At 44.6% G+C, this 27972-nt stretch overlaps 1 protein-coding gene across 1 annotated transcript; it reads left to right on the top strand.

The window, feature by feature from the left end:
• Positions 1 to 218: 218 nt before the first annotated feature.
• On the top strand, positions 219 to 27665 carry LOC139211318 (spectrin beta chain, non-erythrocytic 1). Its single transcript, XM_070841608.1, has 33 exons — positions 219 to 695; positions 1239 to 1328; positions 2594 to 2719; positions 5411 to 5557; positions 6135 to 6326; positions 7172 to 7255; positions 7479 to 7597; positions 7703 to 7817; positions 7912 to 7989; positions 8091 to 8206; positions 9369 to 9531; positions 13343 to 13488; positions 13619 to 13715; positions 14193 to 14342; positions 14604 to 14753; positions 15281 to 15537; positions 16614 to 16749; positions 16998 to 17192; positions 17649 to 17801; positions 18717 to 18934; positions 19277 to 19460; positions 19548 to 19703; positions 19912 to 20289; positions 22316 to 24166; positions 24628 to 24762; positions 24885 to 24959; positions 25052 to 25138; positions 25259 to 25350; positions 25494 to 25579; positions 25667 to 25724; positions 25834 to 26051; positions 26543 to 26689; positions 26779 to 27665. Exons 1-33 carry the CDS (start codon positions 219 to 221, stop codon positions 27042 to 27044), a joined length of 6942 nt encoding a protein of 2313 aa, XP_070697709.1. The 3' UTR covers positions 27045 to 27665.
• Positions 27666 to 27972: the final 307 nt, after the last annotated feature.

Here is a 27972-nt window from a genome sequence, read left to right as displayed (position 1 = left end):
TCCTGGGCTGTGTGCTGTGCATTCTCAACATGCACAAGAAGGTGGAGAACTGAGCTCTCCCTCCACTTTCTGTTCAGCCCTCCACTTGCCTGCTGAATAGAGACTGGACAAACAGAACTGGTGAGTGAGGAGAGTGTACAGAGGAATGTGACAGACTGATTTTTTTTAGTGCACATTTGGACTTCAGCTTATTTTGCTTTCTTGATTGGACACTGGCAATGTCTGAGAGCATTATGAGGAAGGTCCAGCCCTTCACCATTGGGACGAGGCTGTCAGTCCCGGCTGTGCCAAAGTGCCAGGAGTTTACTCAGAGTTATCTGCAGAGCCAGAGTCTGGATAACTGCACGCTACAGCACAACCTGAACTCGATCTACCTCAGCCGATCCCAGGTCTGCGCACATGGCCCCTGTCTCGTCTCACCCATCGTCAAGCACAAACAGGAGGACATGGCAGCCGAGGACCACCTGAACCAGAACGTTTCCACTCCCTCTGCTGTCTCCAGATCCATCAAGAAGATCACAATCTCTGGGAGCAAGGACAGATCGGAGAACAAGGTGTCACAGCCGTCAATCACAGGATCCACATCTGAAAACAACAACAACAACAACAACAACAACGTCACCAGCGCATCAGATTCACATCTGCCCAGGATTGTAGGAGTGAGCTGTGAGAATAAGCCCAGTTCTCACTTCAAGGTACAGATCACACTTTCTTCAATCTAACAACTGAGGAAAATCACACTTAGGTGCTAATATTGCTGTATGAGACACTTAGAGGAATAAAAAGACAAAATTTGGGTTGATTATGAATATTTTCAGTGTAAATTATTTTAGTTACATAATGTTTAGGTTTTGATAAAAAAAAAATATTGTTCATATGTCTACAATCAAAGAAATTAACCTCAAACTCAGCATGTAGACATTTTGTATAATTTTTCAACATACAATGCACTAGAGGACCCAAACGGATTTTCACTGTGTTACTTGGTAATTCACTTTAATTACTTGGGATTTTTGAAGTCATAATACAATACCTTTATGGCATAGTTAAAATGTAAGCTCTTTTTGTTACTGAAAATTGATTGAGGTATTCAAGATATTGATATATTATATTAAGTGACTAAATTCTGAATTCTTCCTACAACATTTTTTTCATCCTGTCCAGCTTATCCTTGTGATCATTCATCTGCAGCTTATGTTGAGGACTGCCGGCTGCTTATTTCATCTTAAATGTTTCAGGTTTTGCTCAGAAAAGACAGCAGTGATGAACTTCAGCCCACACAAGAACAAACCAGGGTGAAACTGAGCGGAGAGAAATCCGTCCCACAGGTAAGATGTTAACAGCTTAAAAGTGACAAATATCTAACCAGCTTTAGAAAAATGACTTTCTTTTTATTTCAGTATATATAAGCTTAATTTTACGAAACCTTCTGAGAATTATATTAAGTCTAAAATCTAGATTTTTTGATATTGGGTGTTTTGTTGATGCCATTTTCCCGAACTTTATTGAGTTGAGGTTAAGAGTTGTTTTGTTGTGAGGCAGTGGGGTCTTTATAGCCAGCTGTGGAGTTGATGAATCTCTTGGCGTTTAGGAAGTGAAGTCATGTGCTGTGCTCGCCAAACTTAAACAGTTTACTATATTATACAATTGGAGCAAAGTTACACAGAGGTGGAAAACCAGTTATAGGAGTAAACGCCACACAAATAACCTGTTGTTTCCGCTTGTTTGGCCGCATAAGCGGCACAAGTACATTGTGGGATATTGTCTGAAGTCAGTGGGCTGTTGGATTTGGCCTGTTTCTCGTTGAAGTCATCAGTGTGTGTTGTGGATGAAGTGCTGTGTTACAGCAGACCCTGCAGAGGCAGGGCTCACTGGAAAACATGAGGTCAGGGAAGATGTTAACAAAAGAAAAGGGCTCGCTGAAGTCCTCATGCGGGCTGGTTACAATAACACACTGACACAGCAGCGGCCTCATTTCCCCTTTTAGGACAAGAAAACTACAATACACGTCTACACCATCTCTTATTCTATAACCACAACAATACTTCCCTTTTCCTCCTCTCATATATTATTCATGCAAATGGCCAAAAAAAATGGTTCCAGTTACATGTGAGAAGGTGGTGGTGCCTTTACCTGCTCAGGTATGACAAAGCGAACATGATCTACCAAAGTCCCTCAAAGGTGATGTGTTTACATGTAAGGCTGACAGTAAAAAACGTCAGACATCCCAGGATCTGTCCGTTCCTGCTTCCTTCATGTGCCCAGATGTTTCCTGATTGGGGAGCAGCAGGAATGCTCGTCCATTAGTGAAGCTGTGCCACTAATTTCATCTCACGATGTGCTGACAGTGGGGTTTTGTTTAGAGGGACCTTGGGGCCAGTCTGACACAGGTTTGTACTGCCTCTATAGATTGTAAAAAAAAAAGCATGAACTGATAGTTAAACATCTCCTGATTATAGCTGGAGAGCTTTACCTCCTTCTTATAGGTTTTATCAGCATCATCTGGTGTTCAGTTTTTATCTGATTAAAGAGGCTGATGTAGCACTCATGTTTTTTTTTAACGCTTTAATGTCTGCGTTCTGTGCTCACACAGATTTCAGTGCCTGAATCGCAGAGGAAAGAAAGTGATCCACACACTCAGAAGGAAGCGACGGCAGCTGCTGCCCAGAGTGACTGCTTCACTCAGCGCAACTCGCTCTTCAACAAGGAAGTACTGCAGGTAAAATGTAGCATGCGTACACACTATCAGTCATGAAAGGCTGCACTTTTCCTCCTACTTCTCTATGTACTTTCATATGATTGGAAACTAATAAAATGCTTGAGGATGGTGTGCGTTTTCCACTCCACTTTTCCAGAGTATACAGATGGGGATGTTTTAAATCATTTGAAAATGAGACACACAGTAAGTAACTCATCAGAATCTCTCATCTCCACTGATGTAGAAAATGCCAAATGAAAAGAAGCTGGCGTGGGTTTATCTCCAAAGCAGCGAGTCACCCTGTTGAGATGAAGTCACAATAGAAGCTGCCTGTCGCATGACCCTCAGAGGGGAGCAAAATATGTACTGGTTCTTATTTTATCCCGAGAACTGTATGAGCTGTGTTCGGCTGAGGGAAGAGAGGGAGGGGAAACCGCCACAAGTGAAGCAATTATTTAGGGATGAGATCATTGTTTGGCTCCATCTCTTCACGCCTATGGCCCAGAGAGGCTCAGCCAAGCAGCACAACTGGTTGTGTTATCTCATCGCTGCGTCCACCTCGTTGTACAGGGACATTTTTCAGCGGGTTCGGCTCAGGGACACTTTGTCCAGCAGTTGGCTTTGTCATCAACCATCCGAGTGATACACTGTTTACTTCCAGTAATAAGAAATTCATTTTGGATGTGTCAGCTGAAGGAAACATATTATGTATGCATGTGTTGAAAACAGCTCTGTAGCACATCGTTAATGTTAACAAGCTTAGCAGCCCCTTTGCTCTTAAGTGGAGCTTGCGTATCTGTTGCTTTTGGAGGAAAAAGCCTTTTGTATTTGAGAGTGTACTTTAAATAGCCAGAGGTTTTGGTACCTGGAGACTTGCTTGTTAAACAGGGATTTGGTTGACTGCTATCAGTGATGAAAATTTGTTATTACAGTATTACATCGCTGTGGAAGTGGAAGTGAACTTTCCAGGGAGAGACTTTTAAAAGCCCCTAATGTTTCAAGCTAGGAGAGCAAAGCAGGTCACCACATGGAGAAGCAGTGCTTCGTTGAGGGCCATCTGTCTCCGAGGCTGCTCTGCAAAACATCTCGCCTTTCACCATCTCATTTCCATGATAGAGAAAGGAGACAAACTCCCACAGTCTTTTCAGGGCCAAGTTGCATTACTAGAGAGGCAAAAAATGTGGTTGTTGGTAAATAAGTGTAAGAATGTGTACACTCTGTCCTCGTTTTTCAGTTAAATTGCTGAATTTGAGTCAGCTTGCAGCTTGTAGAAATGAAAAGCTGTCTGGAAAAGTTTTCCGGATAGACTGCAGTGGTGTTTTCTGAAGTGGACACAAATTTTTCACAAAAAAATCAGAAGCGGCGATACGATCTGAACCGCATTCATTAGCCGTCTAACTCTTTGTGGCTAGACCGAGGCCTCGTGTACGTTTCGATAAACAGACAATTGTTGTGGAGTGCAGACAGGAAGAAACAAGGGATTCATAGACTTCCTGTATGAGGTCATTATAATGCCATGGGAGCCAGTGCGAGGAGATAGGGGCAGGCCTGTTTTGTCGAGCTCTTTTCCCTCTGTTCAACCCAGAAATACCTCCTGCTGCACCGGGGGGCTTGTAAAGTTAATGACCCGCCTCTCTCAGGAGGAGTGACATCACGTTTTAATCCCAAGCAAAGAGTTGTTTAGAGGCCGTATCATGTGCGGTCTTGATGTTTTATTGATTAAAATGAGAGGTTAATGCGGAGCTTATCATTCACTGTCAGCCATACTTAAGTTCCTTGTGAAGAAATGCTTTGATGTAATGTCGTAACTTATTTGTGTGCTTTGCTCTTATTTGAAATTCTCCAGAGTACACCAGCGCAGCACTGTGAAAAGTAAAGTTCTGCTATTTAACAATTGTATGACTCATTTAGGATCAGCCTGAGAGGTGGAAGAGCCTGAGATGATGTATTAATCCTTTGGATTATTGTGACTTGGGTGGGTCACGGACTTCCACACTGGGTTTTTCGCAGAAAACAAACATGTACTTTCCAACACCTCCTGCTCACTTCTCACTCCATACAAATGTTGCCAGAAAAGGCAGCTATGCGAGACAAAGCCTCATGCAATAAAGTCCAGGCTCTTGCCAAGAGAAACTTCTGCACTGCATAACATGACATTGGAGAACAAAGGGCTGCTTCTAGATGTGTCCAACGCTCCGTATTACTCAGTCAGGGGATCAAATGTAGGCTTCTTGCTCTCCTTGAGCAGCAGAAATGAAACTGTGGCCACCGCTTTGCTGGGTGCACCACAGATATTACAGAACCAGTGGGATGAGCCTCGGGAATTAAAGTAATTTTGTCTCTCTGTGCAAATGTATCCATCTGTTCACCATGTTTTTTCCACATCATGCACAGTATAACATTGTTTCATATTTTAGCTCCAACCAAAATGCACCAAATTGAATCGGAGACAAATAAGTCACCAATTTTTAGATCATACATTTCTCATGAGTGTCATTTGTGCTGTTGTACATTCACTGTGGATATGACAGCTACACATTAAGGATTAATGCTTCCTTAGTCAGCTTCAGCCACACCATATTACACTCTCTTAAGATGATAGAGTCTCAGCTAAAATAGATGAGGAATATCGTCGAACAGCTGGATTTGGTCTATAATCAGACATAAATGGTTGATCTTAAACTCTTGTCTGTTGGTCTGTTTGGGATGTAGGCAGAGGCGTGGATCAAAGGCAAGCTGCAGGACCTGAAGGATGGATGTAATATTCAGCGCTGCCCCCTGCAGGACTGGGAGGAAGCCTCGCAGACGCTTCAGAGAGACCTCAAAGACTTTGAGAACACCCTAATTCAACTCAACCAGGTAACAAAATGATTCAGCACGAGGCCGGGCTCTAACTGAAATATTACCAAGTTACCAGAGCGAGCACATCAGAGCAACACTCGTCCCAAAATCAAATGTTTATTTTAACCATTTTTACAGGTAAAGGAGATCCGAATACAACCATTAATCACCGTCTGTGGTGTTGAAAGAGTCTGTCAGATCACATAACACATAACATAATGGTCTCGAAGGGATTTCCAGTCGACCAGAGAGGAAAGCAGACCCTCAGTGTTCCAGACGCCTCTGTCAAGCCAGTTTATACTTTCTCCCCCAGGAGAAAATGTTTGGAAACGGTGCATTGCTGATAATTAACCTCCTCTGACACTCAGACGGCTCAGGAAGGGCAGAGACAGAACTGGGAGATTTTTCAAGGGTATAACCAAGAAATAGATGGCAGTTTTCCAACCTTTGTGAAGCCGGCTGGCACATGAGCAATGCCTCTGACAAATCTGAGGTGTCAAATGTACTCAGCCACTGTTCTGTGTTAATCTGACTGCCCCACCTGAGCTACATGTAAAATGAATAATGACTTTATGTTTTTCTCGGTTTCAAAAAGATGGGTGAGCAGTTGATATGCAAGCTGAACCCCACCTCTGATGTCGTGAAGAAGCAGCTCAGCCAGCTCAGGGACCAGTGGCAGACCCTGAAACAGACGGCTGCGAATCAGACGAGGGCCCTGGGTGGAGCCAAGAACCTGCAGGAGTTCAACAAGAAAGTGGACAAGCTGGAGGCCTGGATTAAAGAGAAGGTAAACAGAACATTCCTCTCTTTTTCTGCTGCTAGGCTGTGAGAAGCGGATTTAATTGCAGAGGGGTAAATTGTGTGGGTAATTGAGTAAAGCCTGATATTATTGGTTGTTTTATTAGCAATCTGTGCAGTTTAGGATTTTATTTAGTCACCGATTCCTTTATTTAAAGTTCCACTCATTCTACTCCTGAGCCCTTTTCATATTTCTGTTCCTGTTCACACTCGTCACCCCAAATGTCTTCCCCTCCTTTCCTCATTTTATCTAAACACAAAAGTCATCAAGATCTCCCACTGTAACAATTAGCACCAATAACAGTCAGCCCGGAGGTAAATATGAATGGACAGGCAGATCTAATCAGCAGTTGTCAAGATAATTGGCACAAAAAACAGCACTTGCTAATACAGGAAATTAGCTCAGTATCCTGAAGACATGTCTTGTTTGTGTATATTCACCGGCGTAAAACATCTGCCTGTCATTATCAAAAAGCAATCTAGTGCATTTTAGGCCTGTGTTTATCTCTCTGTTCATGTCCATGTCTGGCACAAGGGAACTGATGATTGATAATGGACCTGTGGGAACGCAATGGAGGATGTTGCTCATGACGTCCATAAAACATCCATCCCTAGAGGAGACGGCATTCTCCATTTAGTTCCACTCATCCTTTCCCTTTTGTGCTTTAGTATCAAGTTCAAAGTTCCTCTCCCAACGCCGAGGGCTGTTTCTGTTCAGCATCTACCTTGGTAGCGGGGCTAATGTGGTTTAATCCTTGTGGCTCTGAAAAGAAATAATGGTTGGGTTCCTAACAAATGGGGGCTGTAAACATTGACTTTTATGTGTGCCAGCAGGAAGAGGAGCAGTCTCTGGTGACTGTCCTGGGGGAAAACGTTGACAAAATGCAGCTGACCAGGAGAATTTTAGATTTGAAACAGGTGAGCATTATAAAGGAAGAAGCAAGGTAATAATTAACAGAGCATTGAGAAAACAATATAAAATATAAAAAATATTCTCATTCCCCTATGTTAATGGTTTTTGTAATAATTTTGTAGAGATTTCACAGTCTTTTATCTATGGCTGGCTGTAATTTGTCTCCCAGGTTGTATGGTAAAGACAGCTGAGGTCATAGTTGGATTGTGTTCCCCTGTTTCACTGCAGGATGAGCAGCTATACAGAAACCTCCACGAGGAGATCAACCACTTGGCCCTGAAACTGGAGAAACAAGGGAAGACAGATGGCAAAAACATCTCTAGCAGGAGGAAGCACATCAATAAAATGTACTCTTTGTCCCTTAAGTTGAGCTTGCACGCTGCATGAAACATCTTCAATTCAGAGGTGAATAGAAGCCTGAACGTATTTGTGCCGTCATGTGCTGTGTGTAGGTGGCTGAAGGTCCAGACTCATCTGAAAAACTACCATGAAAATCTTCAGCTGGCCCTGGAGGTGTCCTCGTTCTACCAGCAGGCTGATAATATGTTGTTTGCCATTAATAACATGGTACAGTTCCCCGAGTGGCTCAGTGTTTCATTTTCTACTTTGATCTGAGAGTCACATGTTGATCACATTTACTGATACGCATCTTCTCTTTCAGAGGAAAAGCATGTCTGCATCTAAAGAGCTGGACAGCTGCGGCGACAGAGACATCCGTGACATTGCCAGTCAAATCATGGTAGGAAACATCTTCTCTCTTAAAGCAGCGCTGCTCGATCAGATCCTGAGTGTGTGTTGCAGAGGGCTTCTCTACCTAACCTACAGGCCTGTGTGTGGTAGATGCTAGATGTGAGCGTGTCCCAGCTGTCTAATCTCCATCCTGCCCTGGCTGCCGGCGTCACACAGAAGCAGAGTGAGGTGAAGGACTGCTGGGCGCTTCTTCAGAAGGTCCTCAGGTAAGAGAGCAGGACAAGGATACCACCGGCAACTTTGGTGGCCCTTTGAGTACATGCGCCATTTCACCCAGTAATTGCTCCTCCACAGGTTTCCACTGAGCTGGAGCTGTATTTTTCTGTCATTAATCTCCTGGTACCCTACATTAAAAGTCTGCACTGGCAAAACCTTCACTAAAGGCCATTTTCCAAATGAAAATGAGCTTTGTATAAAGAGTTTTCTCCCTCTTGATTAGCCTTGTTTAATTTGGGTTTGGATCCATAAAATATTATAAGCAAAGTAAAGGATGTCTGGAGACCAAATACCACACAGTGCATCACTCACCACCCACTTTTTGGTTTATAATATTCAGTTTTCTGCACTGCTCTGGAATTTGACCATGTGTTTGATTACTGTACTGGGTGAATAATGTCTTGGCTTACAGAGGCAAGTTGGCAACATGGTTTGTTCTCTTCTCACTATGAAAACCCTGCCGTCACCCTGAATAGTCTGCTAAATCGAAATTAAAACATGTTTACAAGAATATTTTGTAATTTTTTATGGCATTTGTAAAACAAATTTATTGTTACTTTAACAGCCTGCAGTGAGAATACAGACTTTTACATCATTACACTTTTTTCAGAAGCAATATCTGCTTAACAAGTACAGCCATAATTAAATGCTGGGCTGAAATGGGAACCAATTGTGCACTGTGGTCCATACTGAATTATTGATACTGGTTACATCCCTGTATCATGCATAGTGAAACATGATGATGATGATGATGATTATTATCATTATTATTATTACTAAGAAGAAGAAGAAGAAGAATCTTCTGAGGAGGTGTATGACCGGACAATGAATAATATTGCTGTCCTTAAACTTAAATTGAGAATTTCTATTTTCATAATAATAGATACAGTCATGACTCAAGTCTACAGTTCTGATATCCATCTCCAACATCTCTTGCTCTCCAAATATTTCTCAGGCTGAGAGCCTCTCATGTCGGCGGGCTATCTTTAGATCCATTATATTACATCATCTCGTCCGTCTTATCAGCTGCATTTCGTAGCTATTTAAACCAACTAACACAAACACTGTTAGAAAACTTCAGAGCCATACTTGGAGTTGATGGTGGGCATTCTGTCAGCACCCCAGTAACCTCCTGCTCTGCTGGTCCTGCAGGGGTGACAGGACCACGCTCCCCCCCACTGGCTCCACTTTCACCAGGGAAGATGCTGACCCTCTGACACCAGCACGAGAGCCCCAGTGCAACGTGGGAACTGAGACACAAAGGATCATGGGAAAGGAGGTGAAGGAGGAGCAGAACCGGCTGAAAGGCTGTGTGGTAAGCGCCTTTGGTATTTCATTCTATTACTGGCGAAACCACACTGTGGCTCTCGGCTGGGAGAGAACAACGGCATCAGTGCTGGCAGAAAATGAGCTCAGCCTCTTTCGGTCCTACGACTTCTGTGGCTGCAGAAAGTGACGCACTTGGTCCTTTGGTTTGGAAAATGCCTCATTTACAATTTAAGCAGGTTTTTCCTAAATAACAGTATTTTTGGAGTCTGTCCGATGTGCTGTAGAGCAGTGGCTTCCAGGCTTGGCACTTAATATACTGCTGGTTTTCCATCCTACCAGCTAGTTAGTTACAACATCATCAGATGTCCCAGTTACAAGGAAGCACTTGATAAGATGGTCTCTAAAACTCAAACGTCAGAGCTGTCAAAAATAGAGCAATATGTTATTTTGCTCTCTGTCTTGCTGCCAGTCTTCTCTATCTTATGACAAGAACCTCAGTTTGCAAATGTTATGAATATTGCCCTGTTGGAGTCACAGGAAGAGCTTTGAGAGGTGTTATTTACCCTGGAACAAGAATTACATGAGCTTCCATGAAAAATGTCAAGCCGTGACTGTACAACATGGCTGAACGGTGGGCCAGAGCAAATAAGCTTCTCCCTAGGACCCAAAATTTCACTTAATGGTAGAATAATGTCTTGGCTTTCAAGAGCTGCAACAGAAGTACACTGTCATTGGATTAATACTATTACTAGATGGCCTGTGGGTCAGTCCAGGGTGAGTGGATAATCTGCAGAGCTGTGGCTTCCTCAGACACGACATTCCCCAACTTGGAGGCTTACCAGCACTTTATTGAACACGTGGCTGCTCCTATAGTAACCCTGCTGCCCATAAACCTACAAGGACATACTGTTAGCGTCTTTTAGAGGAGAAGCTATGTAGAAACTTAAGTGTGTGGTATGTTACAAACCAGTAATTATGTGTATATTTAGTCTTTTAAGTTAGCACATTAAATCTCTTAACAGTAGGCAAGTGAATGCACAGTGGCTATTTGAATTCAGCCCAGAGGTATCCCATAAGGCAATGCAGCTGTCCTCATATTGACCCTGAGCTCCTGTGATGTACCTACTTGAGCCCTTGGCCTCGTTTTGCCCAGTGAGAAAATGCCCAGATGCTCAAGGAGAGAAGAATTCACTCTTTCCATTCTCCCTGTGTTTCTGGTTCTGTTTATGTCTCAGCTCGTGTTTTTAGGCTCTCAGTGGCCCCGTGGCCTCGACACCTGTGACAGGAGCCCTTCAGGCCAGCAAGCCGGCCTCAGTTGTTCCTCTCAACAGGCAATGAGCTTGTTGGTATGGCCATCCTGTGCCCTTTCACTGCAGTTACTTGCTTTTATAGCACTGGTAGCTGGGAGTTACCTGGGAGAACTGTCTGTGGGAGCTCCACTCGTTACTCTTTATGGAAGGATGAATAAGACACTCCAAACAAAACCCTGGGGCCCAAAGGCCAAACTCTGCGTCAGGCAAAACCACCATTTCAATAGTAAAAGTAATTTGTCGCATACTTTCGCAGAGCTTTTACTCCAACGGGCTGATTACAGTATTTCTAAGGGTGTGGTGTGAAATGCAGCTGCACAGGTCTGCAGGCTGATGCCGACTCTGACGCATTTGCATATGTGCTGGTAAACAACACTTTCAGTGGATCTGCACGTGCGCATGCTAACATACACACTTCTCTCTCGCAGTGTTCTGGTACAATGTGACTCAGTCCATTAAAGGTAACTTTGAGGTTTCATTGACTGCCTGTGTGTGGGTACATACATTATAATGTGTATATATATATATATATCCATGTCTGTGTTAGCAGTAATATGGCCTCTTGTTGCTGGAGGTAAACATGGCTATCGTCTGTTTCTCTGGTTAATTGTAGCCAGATGTTGGGGCTGCGGACCAGATGGGCTTGGTGCTAAGTGATAGTTCTTGGCTGACATCATTTCATAGCACATTGCAGAAAGACAGACAAGGGAAGGAGGAGGAGATCAGTAGAAAGCAGATAAGGATCAACAGTGCACAGATAGGGAGAAGTAGGCTTGAAACAGGAGATGACTAGATAAGGCCTAAAAATACCATTGGGTATGACATAGGATATTGTATTTTTTGCTGTATCCGACATAATTTTTGTTCATATGACAGAGCAGGATGTTGAATGCACCACAGGAGATGTTTACAGTGGAAGCCACTGCGAAGGTTGAAGGACAGAAGCAAATATCTGGGGAGGAGACGTCAGTGATGGTTATCGACCTTGTCAAATGAATCACAGCAGTTTGTTAGTTCTGCAGCTTTAGCACATAAATGGGCTGATAATGTGCCTCTATGAAACTCAGACTGGCCTATTAAATGACTGGCATGTTAGTAAATGATGTTAGATCCCTTCAATTTACTGCACTGAGGCGACACTTTCCTCCAGCTCTCTGACTCACTTCTTCTATAAGCACACTCAGAAAATAACACAAAGCTACTCCATAAAATACAATTATAATGGCTGTTTTTTTGTAAATTCAGCATTTCTGATTTTTTAACATGAAATCATTGACAGATGCGTATTTGCTTGGCTGATTGTTGCAGAGCCCTTACTTGTGCCAGCACTGTTTTTACTGGCATATGTGTAAGACATTATGTTATATAGAACTGTTAACATAGCATGGGCTGCATTTTTTATACAGTCCGACGCAGAGATGTCGGCATAAGCGAATGTTTTACTAAAGTCACAGTTAATCTAATTATTTTATATTTATGCCAACCTCTTTTGGGAGGCAAAGCAAGTAAGACTGTATTTGTATAGCACTTTTTAAAACATTGGTTGGTGCCTTACAGTTTTAAATTATACACAGTTAGAAACAACATGACTACATACCAAAAAAGAAAAGAAAAAAAATCAAAAGTTTTAAATCTTAGTATTGTACATGCATTGATTCTGTTGGATCTTGTCGCCGTACAATGTTTGAGACAGAGGCCTGTGTAGTTGGTACAAAGACTAACTATCAGGACATCCCTATGTGTTCTCTATAATAGTCCAGATACATGTAGCTCTCATTGGAAACGCTGCTGCAGAGTCCTTTTGCCAACCTTTAAAGTGCTCAGATGGTTCTAAAAGAGGCTCAGTGGCTGTTGACGTCTTTAATAGATTTCTGCACATAGACAAGGTCACAGCTCTGGCATTGACCTTGCTAAAAACTCCACTGCATAGTTCTAAACAGAGTTGCAGTGGGCGGCCATGGAATCAGTATCTAAGGCTGAAAAAACACTGCTGCTATTTAATGAGACCTGGGGATAAGGGATTTAATAATGGTCATATTTCCAGTTGCAGTGGCCCTTTTTAGTCATCAGAGTGGTATAGCACATGTTGGCAGCCCTGCTAGGCTTTATGTGTTCATTCATAAAGCAATTAGAATTCATTTAAACTGTTGCTGCCATCTTCAGTGTTTTTATTACAAAAGTTGATGCTGTCAAACAGAAATAGTTTGTGTCCTTAGTCCAGTTTGGGTTGTCTCACTTAGATTAGCCAGCCTTTGCAAGAAAGCATGCTTTGTGTCACTTACAGGAGAGACTCGACTCGACTCTAGGCAGCTGTCCATGTTGTGCAGCCTCCAGACACATTGTAGCATTCACATGACGTGTGAACTACACCAATGTCTCATTGTCAAGAGACAGCTCGGTGCATAAAACCCTCCATTTGAGATGTTTATGCATCCAGTCAGCATTTGTTTGGTGGATGGCAGACAGAAAGAGCAAAGCATTACTCACATGTCATGTTGCTGAGCCCTTTGGATGTTCTTACAGAGACATTTACTCTTCTGTCTACAGAGCACTGTCGAATGTGGGATTGGTAGGAGAGCACAGAGCAACCAAAGCCAGGAGCAGCAATCAGTGAACCACACCTCCTCACCCATGGGAGACGGCCCTGCCTGTGCAAATGATGTCATCGTCAGACATCAATTGAAGGGGGAAAGGTGACATTTCAGCCTGCCTTTCCCTCCCTCCCTCCCTCCCTCTGTCTCTCTCCCACTCTTGGTGACTTACATAATGAGAGGTCTTTATGTAAGTCATAATTGGAGTCACATGTCTGTGTTTTCTTTGCAGCAGGAAGCCCAGAGCAGAGCCCAAGGTTGCCGCCGCCCCACGAGGCCACCCACAGCTTCACATGCAGCTCCAGAAGTTCACTGTGTCTGCTGACAAGGTGACTTGACCCCTGCCACGCCCATCTGCATTTCCCCTTTACGCCAGAGATCACTTTTCAAACTTGTCTGTGTGCTCAAACCACCAAAATGGTTCATCTTGAGTAAGATCCTGTGACCTCCACTTCAGAATTCATTGCTATGAATTGTCAAGTCAGCACTGCAGTTGCATTCGTCAATTATTACACCCATTTCTTGTAACCCGCCACAGACATTATGTCACATTTTTAAATGAGACAAAGTTGTCATGCATTCAAGTGTGACTGTGCAGTGACTGGTGCGCTACTGTTTTCTCATTTCCAGTAATACTATTTTTTTTTACAAATGTCAGGTGGGTTTTAAGGTCAGGATGAGAAATATCACACAGATCCTGTTCAATGTGCTTCCTGTGGCTCTATCTCTCATATTCTACGTTCAGATAGTCCTCAAACTGTTCACCTCTTTAACCCTTTCTCTGCTGGCTCTCATTTCCATCTCAGACTTTGTCGTGGCTGAAGGACAACGTGGCCATGGCCACACAGGTGTGTTCAATAGCCAGCTTTGAGGGGCTGGAGGCTGCCAGGAGGTGTCAACATGCTTTGGAGCAAGAGATCCTCACCAACAGGGCCAGGATAGAGGTGGTCAAAAGGGTAAGCCAAGACACACTGTCAGGTCCATAGTTCCTCTTAAAACATAAGCACTGGATGCATGCCTTGAATGAAAATATCCCCTGCATCATGTAAAGTGGGCGCCTTGACAGGCCTGGTTTGTGTATTAATCAAATTACAAGCTGACATTTCATCTGAGGCAGCTTTAGTTACCCAAAGCTTCAGATTAGGTCTATATTTCACAACAGAAACCCCAGTCCTCAGTCATCACATGCTCTCATCAGTTTAACACTCCGTCCTCAGGAGGGTCGTGGGCTGGTCCGTGCACAGCACCCAGGCTGTACCAAGATCGAAGAGTTCCTCGGTCAGCTGGAGGTCCTGTGGGAAGAGCTGCGGAGGAGGCACCAGAGGAACGCTGTGTTTCTGCAGGCCTCAGAGGAGCTGGGCTTTAGGGTAATATTAATAAAATATCTCACAACAGACACTCCTCCTCAATCATACCGAGGCAAGTTACTTACCTCTGAAGTTATAAGGGAAATTTATGGTTATGACGGATGAGTCTGGATGAGTTCTCTGACTGTGAGAAGCTTTATGCTGGTTAAGAGCCCAGACTGCTCACATACACTCATCGTTAGAAGCTCATTTACTTTCATCTTTACCTCCTTAATTGGCAGAGACTGCAAGGTATATCCCCAAGAATTTATGAAGACTAATCCATGGGATATAAATTGCACTGCCATATAATTTGATTATGGGATGGAAAGAAGCTGCAAATCCACCCAGATTGATGACATAGTTGGAAAGTCTTTTATTACAAAAGATCTAGGTCAGATCATGGTCTACCTCCATTAGGTAAACCTATTATTTTCTTCTTTGTACAGTACATCACCTCACGCTGTTTTGGATGTGCACTAAATCACTTCCAAATCACAGCAGCAAAACTTCTACATCATTAGCCTCTCTGCTTCTCCGCTGCATAGGTTGTAAAAGTGCTGCAGGCCCTGGGCAGCCTGGAGGCCTGGCTGGAGTCCGTGGAGCTTTCCATGAAGGAATCTGCTCTGGCTGGTGACCCTGAAACAATGAGCATGGCTGAGAGGGAGAGCTATCTGCTGGAGAAAGAGGTGGCAGCTCGCAGCCTGGAGCTCAGGGCTCTTAGGCAGGAGGTGGACCGTCTCCACGGCCACAGTCACCCACACACACGAGGCCTGCCAGCACGCATGGAGGAGGTGGAAAGAAAGTGAGTGTTTTCAACAGAGGAGAGGGAGAAGTCAGGGGTATCCCCCTGATGTCCATCATCATGGAAGACTCATGTTATGAATCTGAACAATCAGACTCTGGTGGTTTCACTCGTCACTGTGGTCAGGAAATAAAGTAAGAATTTTGTCAGTGTTTCCAAGAGGTCACAGTTTTTGGCTTCCCATGTTTGCAGTCCAACATGGAAGAGTCTATTCATAAAATCCCCAGTTCTTATTTAAGATAAACAAATTCACCCCATAAACCACAAAAAATATATAGCCATAGATCTCGTAAGTTGCTTTTTTTCTCCATTTTGGCAAAAACTTCTCTCCATGTGTTCATTCATTGCAGTTTATTCATTTGTGATTCATACAGCACTTAGCGAGGTCTACTCCACAGTCCTGACATGCACTTTGCCCACAGCTTGTCAGTGTGTGTCAGAATCACCCATTCCTTGTTTGCAAGATGACGCAGCTCTCTTTGGTTGGCCCTCGAAAGACAGGCTGTTGCCATGGACTCCTTATGGTGTTGGCTGGTTCACTGGACCTACCTATGACTATAAACACAAGTTCAGACTCTGTAAAGAACACCGAGTTGACCAAAGAAAATAAAGACATGGAAAGGGCTCGGTTTAAGTGTTTCCAGGGTGGGGGTGTTAGATGGGGCAGGATGGACACCGATGCAGGTAGAGACTCTCACTAAGCAGCTGTAAGACAGTTGGGATGAGGTCATTATTTAACGCTATATACAAGCAACTTCAGGCTCATTTATTCTGGAAAAAATACTCTTTGAAATTGCTCCCTTTACCATCTCAAATATAAACTCTGCACAGACAGGGTACCTTCATGTCCTGAGGTGCAAGAGATGTTTATGTGACACATGATATATGATTACATAAACAGCGCTCTAGCATGGTGATATGCACTCAGTATGCTGCTTGCGGTCTCTGTAATGTGGTTCTGCTGCAGGATGAGGGCATGTTAAGCGGATGTGGATTACAGTTAAGGTGTAGCTGGGCATTAGCTAACTCTCCTGCTGCTGCTGTATGTGTGTGTGTGTGTGTGTGTTTCCCATCAGGTACCATCGGGTCCAGAGTGCCCTGACCCAGCAGAACTCAGAGCTGCAGGACACACGGATGCTGACTGAATTCTTGGAACGTGTGGAGCTGGAGGAGAGCCAGCAGCTGAGCGGTAGTCAGTACAGCCTGGGACAGGTGAGACACTGTGCACCAAAAGTGACATTTAACGGGTAATTTCACCCAAATTAAAGAAAAACTCACTTAACCTAATGGTTTAGTAGGAGTAGAAATCTTAAAACATAACCAGAAACACAAAAAAAACACTGTGTGGCCAGATATCACTAGAAGTAAATGAGGAAATCTAGAAATGTTACATGAACAGATCAATTTCAGTGATATTGGAACCATCCCACAACAACTCTCCTTCTCTCTGTAACAAACAGCCTCTTCAGAGTGACATTTCCTCTGCCCCTACATTGCTGGAACTCCAAAGCAGTGGTGGCGGTGAGCCCCTGATGGAAAGCATGGGGGACCCAGTGGAGGAGCTACGAGAGGCTGTTGAGATGCTGAATGACACTGTTCGGGAAAGAGGCCGATCGCAGAGCCACGACCAGGCCATCCAGGAGCTGCTGAGCAAAGTAAGCTGATGGGAGTCAGTTTATATTGAAGTCTCTACACAAGCTCTAGTTCATTAGATCAATTGGTTGCTGCAATGTTTGGGAAGTAAGTTATAATGATCTCAGATGATGCTGAATGGCTTTTAAGTCCCTCTCCTATTGTCACAAACAGCTGCACAAACCAACGGAGCCACATCTGGTTTCTGTGTGTCTGTGGCTTTGTACTTAAACAGGCCCCAAGCAAGCCACCACTCCCCTCGCATGAGTGTTTTTGTGTTAATTCGATTTATTCTTAGTAAGGAGGCAGTACACATGTGAAAATAGCACATACACACACGCCCGGAAGGGACTCCATGACACCATTTTAGACGCTAATTTGCAATGTGGTTCTCATTGGAAAACAAATAATACACAGCAAAGTATAATGACTTAATGACATCCTACGAGCGCTCTCATGATGACTTTGTGCCTCGCCAGCATGCCAGCCTGGCGGTGCGCGTGGAGGAGTGCCTGTGCTGCAGCAAGGAGCTGAGCCTGGACATCCTGGAGAGGGAGACAGACATGGCCGTCCAGTGTGAGCCAGACCGCTGCGGCCTAGAGGCTCTGCAGGAGAAGCAGGACCACCTGGAGGTGAGAGGAAGATCCCAGCACATGTTGTGATTACGGAGTAAACATTTGAAATGATTCACTGGCGCTAATACGAACCAGTATTCCATCCAAGTGACTTTGGATTATGGACCTCTGCTTGTGTGTAATGAAAAAGGGGAAGCCCCCCCCCCCCACCTCTCCACCCCCCTTTCCCGCACTCGCCTCCAACACATTGTTCCACAGTCTGGTTCCTGTTGTGCCAGAATTTCTCACTTCAAAAAAAGGGCCGGCCCAGCCCGCTTTGTGCTGTGTTTAATTTATTGTATAAACTGCACTGTGCAATCAGACACATACACACATAGAGCGTGCAAAAGTTTATTATTCACACAGGATATTTATTTATGCTCTTGTGAGTCATTCATCTGTTAACTCTCAAACTGCATATGTGTGTGTGTTTGTGAGTAAATCTGGTGGGGTGTGTGTTTGCATCCGGGGGTCGCGGGGTTGGAGATGTGAGGTCGGGGATGGTAAAGTTCTGTGTGAGTCATTTTTGGGCAGTATTATGTTTATCACACGCACACACAGCTGTCTGGACTTGATACCATTGAAGAGCAGAAATGACCTAATCTCCCAAACTGAAATAACTCTGCCGTCAGCAGACAGGCATCCACAACTCAGTGTTCTTGAGGCTTACTGTAGCTGAGAAACGTTATGAGGTATTACTCCCAGAGAACCCTCGGCGCTATTAATTACTGCCTCGTCAAAAGGAGAAAAAATGGTCAAGATTGCAAGCTTGCTATAGCGTGGCAGCGCATATGCAGACCATATGGGCTTCTTGCTGAATAATATGCATAAAGCTATGGGGATGAGGTCATACAGAGATACAATTGGTACAGGCTGTCTGAGTGATACCAAGGATGATGGGAGATGATAGTTTTTCATTGTGATTCTCCACAGATTGACTATGAAGTCATCAGGGAGGAGGTAAAGGAGATGGAGAACCTTGCTTCCCAGTTGGAGGAGCTGTGCCCAGAGAGAGTCCACGTTCTCAGGGTAAAGATCCGGGCCATGCATCAGGGCTGGACAGAGCTGGGCAAGAGTGTGACGGAGAACAAATCACGTCTGCAAGAGTTTGTGCAGCTCCAGGACTTCTTCAGGAGCTACCTCGCGATGATGTAAGCGGGGCGTGGGGATCTTGTGACCCCTTTCTGCGCCAGACATTCTTTCGTAATCCTCTTTGCAAGAACATCTGCCCATTACAATATCTTTTCAAGGAAAGAACAGGATGTTCTCGTCGTCAGGCACAGGTCCCTGGTGAAATGTATAATTTAAGATGTGCTGAGGAGGTCAGCGCAAGTTTCCTGTGCCGAGTGTGACAAGGCGATGAATGTCTCTCCTATCGGGGAGAGTCTGGTCATTCTCATGTTTTTCGAATGTATGGCTTTTCTCACAGCCCTGCTCCTTGTCTCCTCCACCACCTCCACCACCTCCTACCCCACCCCCTCTCCTCTGTACAGCTCATGGACAGAAGACACCAGGTCATGCATTTTCTCCGATACCGCCTTGCATCTAGGGAAAGATGGCCAGAAGCCGCTCGCTGCGGAGCTGGACACGCAGATCGAGCAAAAGTTTAAGGAGTTCGATGATCTGGTGGCCACGGGGAGGAACCTTTTAGACAAAGAGCACCACCTCACGCAGATGGTGAGCAGCGGTACACGTTTGTGACTCACTGCGATCCTGTTGGTTTTATTTTCTCTGCTTTTACAAACCCAGATTAATGTCTTACAGGTAAGGGAGCGCCTGGAGGAGCTGAGGAGTATGCTTGGGTGGATCTTGGTGCACTGGAGGGCTCAGAAGCAGCAGTGGCTTCACAAGAAGAGCAGACAGGAGCCTTCACAAGATAACATTTATTCGGAGGCCACAATGTGCTCTCCAATAACAGAGGTAAATGAGCAGAGAAGCATCTATTGTAGGCAAAGAAAATTGACACATAAATCATATTAATCACAAAAACAATCAGTGTCTGAAAGATTGACTGGCTGATTGACTGCTAATTGAAAAAAGTTTAAAACAAACATTAGTGGTACAGATTCAGTGCTTATTTACTAATGTGGATATTTCATCACTTTTCCTCCCGTGGCTTCCCACATAGAGTTCAGCTCCTGAGCTTGAAACCCACCGGTTCCATCAGTCACCAGTGATCACTTCAGATGAGAACAAATTAAAGGCAGCAGGAGACAGCCGGCCCCCACCCCTCCTGCCCAGACAAGCCGAGCCACAGGAGGAGAAGCAGTTAGAAGATGGGTATGAGGTCATGAACAGTATCGGGCCACGTGGAACTGAGTCCATTTCCTCTGAGTCTCCCAAACCCTCAATTGTGGTCCTCAAAGAGCCCAGCAGCCCTGCTTTAGGGGGCATGGTGAACCTCATCCTTAGCTTTGGTAACACGGGGGACAGCCAGGTTCAGGTGCTTGACCCACCCGCTGGGACGGAGGAGGTGGTGGAGGAGACCTCTGAGCCTGTCCACAGGGTGAGAAACACACTTATCACTTCACACCAGAACTCACCGAACACCATAATGGGATTATATGACTGCCGAATGATTTGTTGCTGTTCCTGAAAGCCAGTGCAGTAACATTCATTCTATGTAATGACACTGCATGGGATCTCCCTTCGTGACTATCTGCTGCTGTTTATTCCTCCCTCTCCTTTGGCCTTCACATCTTCCTTTTTCCCAATTTTCTCCCTCAGCCCACTGTACCTCAATCTTCTGCCTGTAAAAACTTTTGGAGGCGCTGCCAGGGGCTTTTGGAAAATACTTTGGGTAGTTTAAAGCGAAAGAGAAAGATTTATCGGCAGAGTGCAAATGAGGTAAATTGCGTGGTGTGAACTGGCATTGCATGCTGCGTCTCAAAGTGTGCTGGGACTGCATGCTGTGTGTAGTTGTTTTCTGAGGGCGGCATGCTCTACTAACCCCCGTTACAAGGTACAGCCGGTCTGCAGCTTCCCCGTGTTGTTGCTCTGTTGGTACGCCAAGCATAAGAGTAAAAGGAAACGTGCCAAAGCGCGATCATTTTTGCAGTCACACCATCTCCAAAGTCACTGTGGCTGGAAAATGTACAGTTAATGTGAGAAAAGTGATAAAAGACAATAAAACATTTTACTGTCAAAACACATCATTTCCTAATTAAGTGCAGTCTTAAATGCATATTCCAAAACCACAAAAATTCTATATTAATGAAGTACATTCAGTTGTGATATTTAATGAGATGGGAAAAGAGTGGTGCTACTTATGCAATGAACTTATACCAGATACATAGTATCATGCCAACCCAAAGTTATTTGAGTTCCAGTAAAATTAAATGTATTTTCTGCAGATGTATGTGGCTTTATAAACTGAATTACAAAGGTTATTCTAGGGCGTTTTATTTAAAGACAGACCACATTGATATTTAAACCTGCCATATATTCTGGCCTTAAAAACTAAATCAATTATCTAAGTAAGCTTGAAAAAAAATTGTATATTTTGGATTTCCTAGAGTGGATGCGAATCCATCTTTGCTGTAATCTGTCAGGTGTCATTTTGGCCTTGCAGTTTGTCTTATTTAACTCAGATAAATGGTTAAATTCCCTACAGAAAATCTGACAATGAATCAGTATGTTTACAGTCCAACTTTCCTCCAACATTAAAACTTTTCTTTGGACCTCAGCTTGTTCAGTGAGCCAGGAGTTAAAGCTGGAAAGCACTGACGACAGAGACAGAATGAGGGTGATGAGTAAGAAAAGCACACACAGTCTTCTCCCTGCTGTGGATGTTGACAGAAGCTCTCTCTTCTCCTTCTGTCATGTCACCACAAGTCTGATGTAAACCTGGTCTCGTTTGGCTCTCCGTGGCTGTGCCACGATTGTGTAAAATTAGTTACCTCACCCCTCACTTCCTATGAAACTTGTGCTTCAAAATGGCTCCCAGCAGGAGTGCCTCCCAAACGCCAAGGCACAGTCATTAGACAGGGAACTGGTGCTGAACTCTCAGGAACGGCCCCCAGACTGCACACCATGATTTATAGTCTGGGGCTTCCACAGAAACAAGAGATTAGTCACAGAGTTGAAAGGTCAAGCCATTACAGCTGCATATGACGACATGTGCAGCCACATATGATTTTGATTAAGTCCTGCGAGTGTGCAATTGCAATCATGTCCATGTTCTTTTGTTCTTTCATCTCATTTTTTTGTCTTTCCTTTTTTTCATATATATATTTGCATTGCTGTTTGAGGCTTGTTCATTCCTGAATCCATTGTTTTCTCACATATGCGGGATGTAGAGGAAAAGAGGCTGATGTTTTTCTCTGAAAAGTAGTCGATTGTCTTTGTCAGGTTTGCTATCATGTCATCATTCATCTGTAACACATAAAACAGCTCTTGTTCTCGCGGAGGGCTGCAGGACTCCCGCCTGCAGCACGCATGAGTCTCTCTGGGGTTAACCATTCTGGATGAAATATTTCCAGCCTCAGCCATCTGAAAGCTCACACACGCCTAATGTTCTTTTCTTTTTATAGGTAAGTACCTACTTGCATGTTAAGGATAACAACTTGGCTGTGGCCCCCGTGTATGAGAGTATCACCCTGCCCCGCCAAAAGAGCCGCTCTGCAGCCTCAGCCTCCCCTACTTTCTTGCCGCGCTCCTCCTCCTCCTCGCCATCCTCCTCAGCGCCTGCGGCTCAGATGGCTAACGTAACCTTCCACCCTTTGACGGGGGGCGGCAGTGGCTCCATCTTCAGCAGCCTTAAGAGAATGGGCAAGAAGAGAAAGAGGAAGAGAGATGCTCGCAGACACACCATCCAGAAAATCATGGGAGTGGAGGAGCAAGCAGATGGGATGCCTCATTATGCCTGCGAGACAATCACATATGACACGCACACATGGCCACTGAAGGAAGGCAGAAGGAAGAAGATTTCACCAAAGAGTGGGGATGGAGTAGAAGCTGTGGCCTACATGAAGAACCCCCTGCTGAAGGACATTGACACAGAATGTTCAGAGGAATACAGCATTATTCCATACGCTGTATCAGAGGGGCCAACCACTTTGCCCTCCACAAATCATGTGAGGAGCCACTGCAGATTCCTTTCTTTGGGCTCTGTGCTGAGCTTTGACCTACCTAAGGACATGACCCTCATCCCCAGCATTCAGGACATCATTACTATTGCACCACCAGAGTCCAAAAAAGGAGCAGGGACTGATCCGGACCCCCTGTCCCAGAGACACACAGCCCTGAGCTCTTTCAAACAGACTCGACCCACTCCTGTCATCACACAGGAGGAGGAGGAGGATCAGACTGTGCCATGTAATGACCTTTCTAAAACCCAGTTCACTTTGCACGAGGATGCGGAGCAGGAGTGGGACAAAATGTCATCAGAGGTTAAAGCCAGTGCAGAAAGGGATGGGACCAGGCAGCCTCCCCAGCTCCCCATTTATGTGAACCAAGCACCGAGTGCAGAACATAAACACGGATGCCCCAGCGTCCATACGCTCATTCGAGACCTGAATGGACACCAGTACCATAAAAGTGCAAAATCCCAGTGTGTGCGCGAAGACAGTCCTGGACTTCAGTGTCTGAGCCAAGCTTCTCATATGGTAGTGAATCTAAAGTCAACAGTCAGTGTGAGTGTGCGTCAGGACTCAGTGGACTCTGGGATCTCCACCTCCAGCAGTATCAAGCTTTGCACTGATGCTCCATGTCCAGATAACCCGCTGCCCAAAGGAGTGGTGGGGAGGCTCGTGTCCCTTGAGGTGGGAGGTATAGACTGCACTAAAAGGAGGGACAACACTGTGACATCATCAGGCCCATCGACAGACTCAGTGGAGCTAGAAACAGACCCTGTCCACCTCGACCACCAGCAGTTTGAAGAGGAAGAAGAGGAACTGGAGGACATCTGGAACCAGACTACTAACTACAGGCAGAGCATCTGCTCAGACATCATGTACCAGCCCAACCAGGAAGAGGCTGAACCCTCAGACCAACTCACAGAGCCCTTTTCCTGCTCACCTTCACCCAAGACCTCAGCCGTGCTCTACAGGAACCTGGCCACAGCCTCTGCGCCCAACCTCCTCATAGCCGAGTTCAGGCTGCCACCCTACGTTCAGAGCATGCTGGGTTACGACAAGGAGCAGAGTCCCAAAGGTCACCTCCCTCCACTGGCCATAGGAGACCGGAGGTCCTGGGCAGCGTTTTCTAACAGGGAGCCAGCAAGCAAGACCTCAGTGACAGTGAACGAGACGGCGTCCGATCCACTGAAGCTGCCAGATGTCGGGGACAACCAGAGATACATTTATCAATACAGAGAGGATGAGGAGGAGGAAGAGGAGGCAAAGGTGGGGGAGGAGGTGGATGAGGACACAGGTTGTTCCAAGGTGAGGTCAGCGTTTGTTGTCAGACCTATGACACTGGATCAGTTTGCCCAAATTACAAAAAAGAAAAAAAAAAAATCATACCTACTGGTATGTTGGCATGGGGATGTTCTGGGTTTTATTTACACACATTATCAGAATGTCGCACCAGATGTGGCAGCAGATGTAGTGAGAAAAAGTGACTGATTTTGACTGTAATTTAGGTGAACCTTCTCTTTAACCCACCCTGCCTAATTTATTAACTTCTTCGTCAAGCATTAGTCATCTGAATATTTATCATTTTACAATATTTATTATATTTATGCCAATTATCATGTGTATACACAAACTGTAGTAAATTTTGTCCTAAATGTGCAGTTAGGGACATTAGCTTTTATCACTATAGTGTTGATATTAAGAAAACTGCATGAGCAACTAATACTTTGTTATCAGTGATGACGGTGGAATCTTCTTTTTCTCAACAGGACGAGTCAATGAGTCTACTGTCAGTTCATATGGGCTTGGATGGCGTCTGTCAGCAAAGAAAAGCCTCTCAAAGCCTGGACAACATGGAGAAGCAGGAAGGATCCGTGGGCACAGGAGGGCGCTGTGTCATCCTGGTATGAGAGACTGCAATCCGTTAAGCTCTTTGCCCCTTAGAAAAAAGGCTCTAATAATTATCCACGAGAGGAGCATTTTTTTCTTTTTGTCTAAATGTTGCTGGTAATTTAAACCCTCTCAGAGTGGAAAGCCTGAGCTGCAGTCTATGGAGGGAACGCTTGAGAGGAAGCACAAGCTGCAGCTGGGAGGAAAGAAAGTAAGAAAAGCTCCATTCAACGTTTAAGCCAGCGCGGTCAGCAAATGTAAAGCCCGCAGTCAGCAGCACACTCTCTTATCTTATTTTCACAGGCGGCCTCCAGAGGCTGGAACTCCTACCATGCCGTCCTATATAGACACACCTTGTGCTTCTACCAGGATAGAAAGGATACACTGAGGGTAAGCAGAAAAATTACAACAAGAAGAGCCCCGGGGGAGCAGAAGTTATGAATAACTCAATTAAATAATTCATCCACTGAAGTCAATAGTGATCAGTCTGTGTGATCTGTGCACATGCAGAGCTCTGCATGTGGCCTGCCGCTGAACCTCATGGGAGCTGAGTGTTTACCTGCACCAGAGTACACCAAAAAACCCAACTGCTTTCGGCTACAGTAAGACTTCACTCACCACTGATCTACGCTGATGTTTTATGGAGTGTGCAGATTCAGAGGCAACGATAGGCGTAAAAAGCAGCTGTGTGCTTGACCATTCTGGCACCTGAAGGTTATGATAGTTGTCTTTTCTGGCCCCTCAGGCTCCGAGATGGCTCTGAGTATCTGCTCAACGCCTCCTCGCGCTTTATGATGAAGAAATGGATGATGAAAATACAAGCAAACACCGGTAGGTGCTTCCATTTCAAAGCTAACAGATGCTCATTCTGAAATGATGTGAAAATGATGAATTAATTTATGCATTTCTCTTTTAAAGGTCAGAGTGAGTCTGTGTCGTCATTGTCAAGACTCCCAGTAGATCGAGACATTTCCTTGTAAGATATGGTGGTTTTACTTCCAACTCTTGATTTCCAAAGTCAAAGTGTTTCAGATCTTCATAAAAATGTTTGATAGTGAAAAAAAGAAATCCCTCCCACCTTCCAGGCAGCCCTCCCTCTGCTCCAGTTGCCATGGTCTTACCAAACGCCACTGCTCCTCCCAGCATGATGTCACCTCTACGTTCCCCAGGCGCAAGCCACCGGGAGCCGCCCAAGCCAAAGAGATTGTTGTCCTCACCAGAGAGTTCAGTCACATGCCACAGAGTCATTTAAGGAGTGTGGATGAGCAGTCGACCATCTCATCCTCAGATGGAGGCTGCTGTGGTAAGACGGCCTTCTGCTGTGTGGACAAAAGCTTTATTTACCTGGGGAGGGTGTGCATCTGCTCCACTTAACGGGAAGCAATACAAGCCCCACCCTCCATTGTTGGTGACTGAATAAGGTGGTTAAGGATGCACTCTTCTGTGGTAGCTATTGATTGAATAGGATTTTCATTAGTTTACCCGACGAGGATTTTATCAGTCAGGCTGGTTTTTCTTGCACCTTTACCATGGTGGCTACTGTTGAGTTCAAAAAGGAATTCAGGATTTCATTTAGCTTTGTATTGTTTCAGACTGCTATAGATAAGTGGTCCAACCAGTGAAGAAAAAACAGTGACTGGCTGCTGCAGGTGTAGTAATGTCCACTAGGGGGAGCTATGGCGCTGTTTTAGCACACGTTGAGTTTCACAGACACAGCTCACATCTGCACCTATGCAGTGAATGTTTCACTTTTATTGCTCAGTTCTTCTGCTGTAATTTTTTGTCTCTCTCCAGATGATGATGACGGCAGTTTAAGGCAGACAGTGACTCACAGACTGTCTGGAGCATCCAGCGACAACACCTCCTCCCCCCTGCACTCCCCTGTATCCAGCGGTCAGGACTGGCTCAGCAACAAGCGCCGCTCCCACTCCTTCACATCATGTTAGTCTATAGTTATTGACCTAAATGATATAAAGTGTGTGTGCGGTTCATAAACAGCTCCTAATTTTCTCTCCACTGTTTTCTCTCAGCAACCTTTCAGAAGATCAATCCTATGTTGCACACCCCAGGAGGCAGAGGCCCGGAAAGGGGCTCCAACTACTGTGTGACTCTTGTAGTCGGAGACAAGTCATCAGGCAGTCCATCCATAAGCAGGAGCTCTGAGCCCCCACTGCTGGCCTCAGCTGGATGGCAGCAGGACACCTATCAGGACTCCTCTCTGAGGAGCTACGCCAGTCTGCCACGGCCCCGCAACAAATCCGTCTTCAAAAAGTTCTTTGGAAAAAAGGACCTCTGAGTTTTTGAATAATGATTTTACTGATAAAAGATTTTACAGATAGTTCATAATGTGCAGTGCACATATTTGTTTAAAAGCAAAAAAAAAAGAAGAAAAAAAACTACTACTGACTGTATTTATGATCGGAAGAGCGACCACAGTTTTATTTTTGATGTGTTTCATATAAATCACTTCACTGGCTGAGAAGCCCTTATAAGTCCTTTTGATGAGTGTTAATATTGTTCTTTTTCATGCCAAGTGAGAGGAACAATACTGTGTGAGTGTGCACTGTGTAGTTGTAGATCTGATTCATTGAAAAACACGTTTTCTCACCAGTCGTATTTCTTATTTCCATTTGTCTTTTTTTTTTGGATTGTTGTGTTATTGGGTTAACAGTCTTTGTATAAAGTAAATCCATCTGCTCAGAGGAAAATCTGTTTAGAAGCCAAATTTAGAGGAATAATCCCAGTTATAAGTATTAGCAATATCCTGAACTCACTGTACCAGATCATCACAGCTCACCTCACATGCACAGTGTGTGGTGCACCGAAACATCGTCCTCCCATTACTAAAATCAGCAGTTTGACACTGCTCGAGCTTGTTTGGTATTAACACTTTTTAAATACTAATTGTAGCAAAGAGTATTCCTAATAAAACATTAAAAAAAAAAACGATGATTTGCCTCAGTTCTGATTAATGGATGAAGATATTTATTTTTAATACAGTTGAGGTGAAAATGCCAGTTATTCAAGCTTTGTTGTCTTCTCTGGAGGCTTTGAAGAGAAAAGGGATTAGATGAATAGAGAGAGATTAAAGGCCATGCCAGGCTGGGAACATCTTCACATCATTAGCCTTATTTTTGCATATTAAAACCCTGCCAACATTCAAAGGATTCAAATGATCCAAACAAATCCATAATCAACATTGCATTTATGCAGAGGAACCGAGC

The sequence above is a fragment of the Pempheris klunzingeri genome, chromosome 12, assembly GCF_042242105.1.
Source record: "Pempheris klunzingeri isolate RE-2024b chromosome 12, fPemKlu1.hap1, whole genome shotgun sequence".
NCBI classification, from domain to species: Eukaryota; Metazoa; Chordata; class Actinopteri; order Acropomatiformes; family Pempheridae; genus Pempheris; species Pempheris klunzingeri.
This window is presented reverse-complemented; position numbering and strand designations above follow the sequence as displayed.

Coding starts and splice junctions, on each gene's coding strand:
- LOC139211318 (XM_070841608.1), top strand. CDS start 219: ATGTCTGAGAGCATTATGAGGAAGGTCCAGCCCTTCACCATTGGGACG. Junction 15,538..16,613: donor ATGGAGGAGGTGGAAAGAAA/GTGAGTGTTTTC, acceptor GTTTCCCATCAG/GTACCATCGGGTCCAGAGTG. Junction 18,935..19,276: donor AGGAGCTACCTCGCGATGAT/GTAAGCGGGGCG, acceptor TCCTCTGTACAG/CTCATGGACAGAAGACACCA.